The 4,554-nt window shown below is 40.6% G+C and overlaps 1 protein-coding gene across 1 annotated transcript in view; it reads right to left on the bottom strand.

Moving 5' to 3' along the window:
• The window catches only part of LOC109860399, a 23,494-nt gene extending 20,095 nt beyond the window's left edge, over nucleotides 1-3,399 (bottom strand). The window contains exon 1 of the mRNA XM_020439456.1: nucleotides 1,727-3,399. Within this exon, the coding sequence (XP_020295045.1) occupies nucleotides 1,727-1,875 (149 nt within the window). The 5' untranslated portion in view covers nucleotides 1,876-3,399. The remainder of the gene's footprint in view (nucleotides 1-1,726) is intronic.
• Nucleotides 3,400-4,554: the final 1,155 nt, after the last annotated feature.

The raw sequence follows: 4,554 nt of genomic DNA on the forward strand, positions 1-4,554 counted from the left end.
TATATATATATATATATATATATATATATGTATATATTACAACTAATTTCGACGACGGAATCGGCTTCCTTAGGCAAGCGATTTGCCGTTATCTTCTGTTTTCAAAAGATGTTTGTTCGGTATTTGTTTTCGATCTGTGTAAGGTCGTTTCGATTTTGTAAACTGCTAGCTTCGACACGAAATATCTACCTCGGCGAGTCAATATACAGAAATATACGTTATAAACGGTTTAAAAATATAAGATACACTTAAGTTCGATTTTCTTATATATTTATATGACATGTATACGTATATCGTAATAAATACTGTGTTGATCCAAAATCAGCTAGCAGTTAACAAAATCGAAACGACCTTACGCAGATTGAAAACACAAATACCGAACATAAACATCTTTTGAAAATCGAAGATAACGGCAAAACGCTTGTCTAGGAAGCAGAGTTTGCAGCCGTCGTCGAAATATCTTTAGCGAGAACATTTGTATTGAACATTTCTATTATTTAATATTTTATTAAATCTTCTTTTTGCATTAATATATTATCTTTACACATATATAAAATATATACGCGGACCTTCGCGCGCCAGCGAACTTGCTGGCAGCGTGACGAGTCGCAAGTCATTCAGCATTCCTCTTACGGCGGACTCAAGAAGCCCTGGGTGCCTCGGTTCTCTTTCCCTCCGCGGTCTTTTTAGCCAGCAACCAATGTTGATCCCAAAAGGACCGAAACGCAAAGCCGGTCCTGCCCGGACGCGCATGCGCTCACGAGGACTTGTTCGTAAAGAGTAAATGCGGTACGAAACACGGAGAACACGTTCATCGTGAAAACTTGCGATATCCCGACAGTTATTATTGCTTGAAACAATGCGCATAGAAAAACAAAAAGATATGAAATGTTTTCTTTCGAGCACGCACGGCTGACGCCTATGATGGTTCTTTTCTAACTATTTATTTAACTAATAACTCGGGCAAAAGTTTGAGTTCCGTTGAGTACTGCATACAGCAAGCGTTAAATTGATAATTGTCGTTCGAATGTACATAGTAATTTCTCGATTGAAAAGTTAGTAGCTTACTTACATTATGATCTATAATCTATATATTATATAGATATTACACACGCACATATATATATATGTATATATATATATACCCCGATAGGAAAATATTTATGAAATTATGTGACAAAAATCTTGCATGAAAATTGTGATTTGCAATTATGTAGATATATTTTGAGAAATAGATATAAAAATATTGATCTTTTATAAAATATGTGTAACTGTTTGCAAAATTAATTTCCAAATATTATTTCGGCAAAACAATAACGACATGGCAAATCATCTTATAACGTATGTTTGCAAAATTAGATTTAAAAAGAAATTGTTCAATAATTGAGAAAAAAATTTTAGCTATGTAATGTTTAAAACATGTAGAAAAATATAATTGCATATGAAGAAATTAAATTGATTCATGTATATACTTGTAGAAATGCATAACGAGACTCTTTTCTAATTTTTGACAAATATTATTTACAAAATGTTATTTTGACAAAACTGTTGCGCGTTATGGCAAATCATCTTAATGCGATCATTGCAAAATCGTCGTTATTTATGATGCCATTTTTGTGCAATTTGCCTACTGGGGTATATATGTATATATATACATTTAATACAGATAAATGTTCTTTTAACAATTTTTTATAAAATCAGTATTTTAATTTTTGTGATTACTTACCGATAGCATTGTCGTTTGAGTTCTCGCCGAATGCTGCTTCGCGTGCGAATAAAACGCAACGCGCCAAGTGAACTCGCGCGCTTCTCTCCCTTCTCGAAGGTTGACAACCACTGGTCTGACTGCACTCCGTTCTGCACACCGTCATCCATATCTGTCGCGCCTTGGATCAACCGCGTCGGAAGCTTAGATTGCCCTGCTACGGACTGCGATCTTCACGGTCTCGACTTCACCGCACTGTATCCGGTGCACCACCGAGTGTGCGAAGAAGCATTCTCGCGTTAGTTCATATGCAGTTCGTCGATCGGACGACGCGACGCGACGCGACGCGACGCAATGGTGTGTAGAAGCCTTTAATTTCTAACGGGTCGATCAGACTTCCCTGCGACGTCGTTGATCACCTCCTTCGATTAAACGCCGGTCGCGTTAAAAAAAAAAATCAAAAAGTAAAACGCTGATCGCTGCCGCACGATAACGTCCTCTCCTTGTTTCACGAGCGAGCGCTAATCCATCTTCTTTCTCGAAAAAGAAGCGCCGTGTCGAAGCGCTCTTTTCATCAGCAATTAAACAAGTTTTAATAGCGCGGTAGACAACCATGCTCGGACGTTCGCTTCCAGAAACAAGCGATTCTATTTTGAAAATATCGCGCGACAGGAAAATGCTAACCGCGCGTTCAGGACATTATCGTAAATATATAGAAAATGAATGTCCGTTGGATGACCGGTCTTTTACATTGTTTATGAATTCCATCAAACGCCGCTGTCGATTACATAACGGCCGTCCGTCGCGCGCGTGCATGTGAGGTTCCTCACGAGAACGTGTAGTCGAACTGGTCCTCTGGTTCCACCGGTTATCTCCGGCCGAACGACGATCGACGGCCGATGCTACACCTTGTCTCTGGCGCGTTCTCGCTTCTGATTTTCGTGGATCGTACATTGAGATTTTTGTATTCAATAAAATTATCTTTCAGCGCGTTTAAAACCATTGTTTTCACAGAAAAGTCTTCGTTCGAACAATTGTCGAACAAACTGTTTGTATATCAGAGTTAAAAATATTTAAAAGTACTAATTTTAATTAAAATTTTTGTCTATAACACATGTGCACTCGAAGATCAAAAATCTATATTATTTCAAGTTTGTCACTGCTTTCAATCTCGATCGGTGAAATCGTTCACAAAAAAATGACGATCGGAACAATAGACGGAATTTCTTTCGAACATTCGGATCTCTCTCGTGTCACAAAAGTAAACCGAAAAAATCGAAGAAGCTCGCGCACTTTTCCGGACCGGAATCTATCACTTGTCGCGCGACAACTCCGAACCGATTCTTCTCGTAATCTTCGCGGTCATTTTTTTTTTTTTATGCGAAATTTATACGCGGCACTGCGACATACTGTTGATTAACCACTCTGTACTCCGCCGAAGCGGGATCCCGCTGGAGAAGTTTCGAGGTGACGCAACTGGCTGACCGGAGCCGAGTAGCGGCGTCGAAGCCGCCGGTTTACCGTTCGCGGTACCAGGAGCGAATGTAGCCTCTAGTGGTAGCGCTCCGAAGCGACACCTGTGAAGAGACGCTACCCTCTTTCTCTTCTTCTCGAGCCTTCGTTCGCGAACGCTCCCCGAATCGCGTCCGTTCCTCTTCCTCTACCTTGTTATTCTCTTTCTCCCTCTTTCTTCGTTTCCTGATCCCACTTCTCGCGATAACAATGAGGTTACGAGTACCCTCCCGCCGATGTAATGGCGGCGATAGCGAAACACAGAGCGTGATTAACAATATCTACGAAGGATATCGGAGTCGAGCGGTTAGAAGAGAAAACGTGACGGAACGCGCGGCAGAACCGAAAATTAATAGAGCGACTTGTCTTTCTTTGCAAGAAGTCTTAATTCGCGTTCACATTCGCCGCGAACACACTCGCGCATAGGAGCGCGTGTTAGTATAATAACGACGTAACAAAAACGCATTGACAATCAATGCCGCTGTGTCGATCGCACTGAAATATTATATACGTTTCGTTAGTAAATTGCATCTCGCGCGTATTTGGCGAAAGGTCGTTAAATCGCGGAGTATTATAAAAAAAAAAAAAAAAAAGCGACAAGCAAGCAGCAAAGAAATATAATAGCTACGAGTTCGTTCGAGACATCACGGCCACGTAATAAAAGCACGTAGGGTTCGCCGCGGCGCGCTGAGAGAAACTGTGTTCGGTATTCTCTCTCTCCTCTCTCAGACTCTTCTAACCGATCTCGAGCTCAAGTCGCGTCGGGTTGGCTTTCTTACTTCTCCGCGCGGTCCTCTGCTCCGTCGCTCAAGTTGCCAGATACCACCGCGGGTTTCTATACTCTTCTTCACGTATCCAATCATTATGTCGACTCGACAATAACAACAACACACAGATATGTAACGAGAGTTATACTACACACATTCTAAACCTTATCATTCTATAACCACGACTCTCTTTCGAAGCGAGAATATAGATACGCTCGAAAGATCTCACAAGCTCGTCATTCCGATGTTTCGTGAATTTTCGCAGACGTTTTAGCAAAAGAGAGAAACACATTTGATTTATAAATATCAAAACGTATATAAACGTATATTTCGTATTCTCTCTCTTTTTCTCTCTTTTTCTTCTTATAGACAGCCGCGAGAGAGAAGCAGTTCTCCTTATTAATCGTCTCGATTATTCATTGATTTCGAAAGGATCGGGATTATTTATTATTGTTATTTATTGTACCCGATTGTGTGTCCGGGAGGAACGGGCGAGAGTAACATCAATCATTGTTGTGTTCTATCAGATTTTTGCTTTTGTGTTACGACGCGCAAGACTTACACGCAGCT

This window comes from Pseudomyrmex gracilis, unplaced genomic scaffold (assembly GCF_002006095.1).
Source record: "Pseudomyrmex gracilis isolate BER0280 unplaced genomic scaffold, ASM200609v1 scaffold_375, whole genome shotgun sequence".
NCBI classification, from domain to species: domain Eukaryota; kingdom Metazoa; phylum Arthropoda; class Insecta; order Hymenoptera; family Formicidae; genus Pseudomyrmex; species Pseudomyrmex gracilis.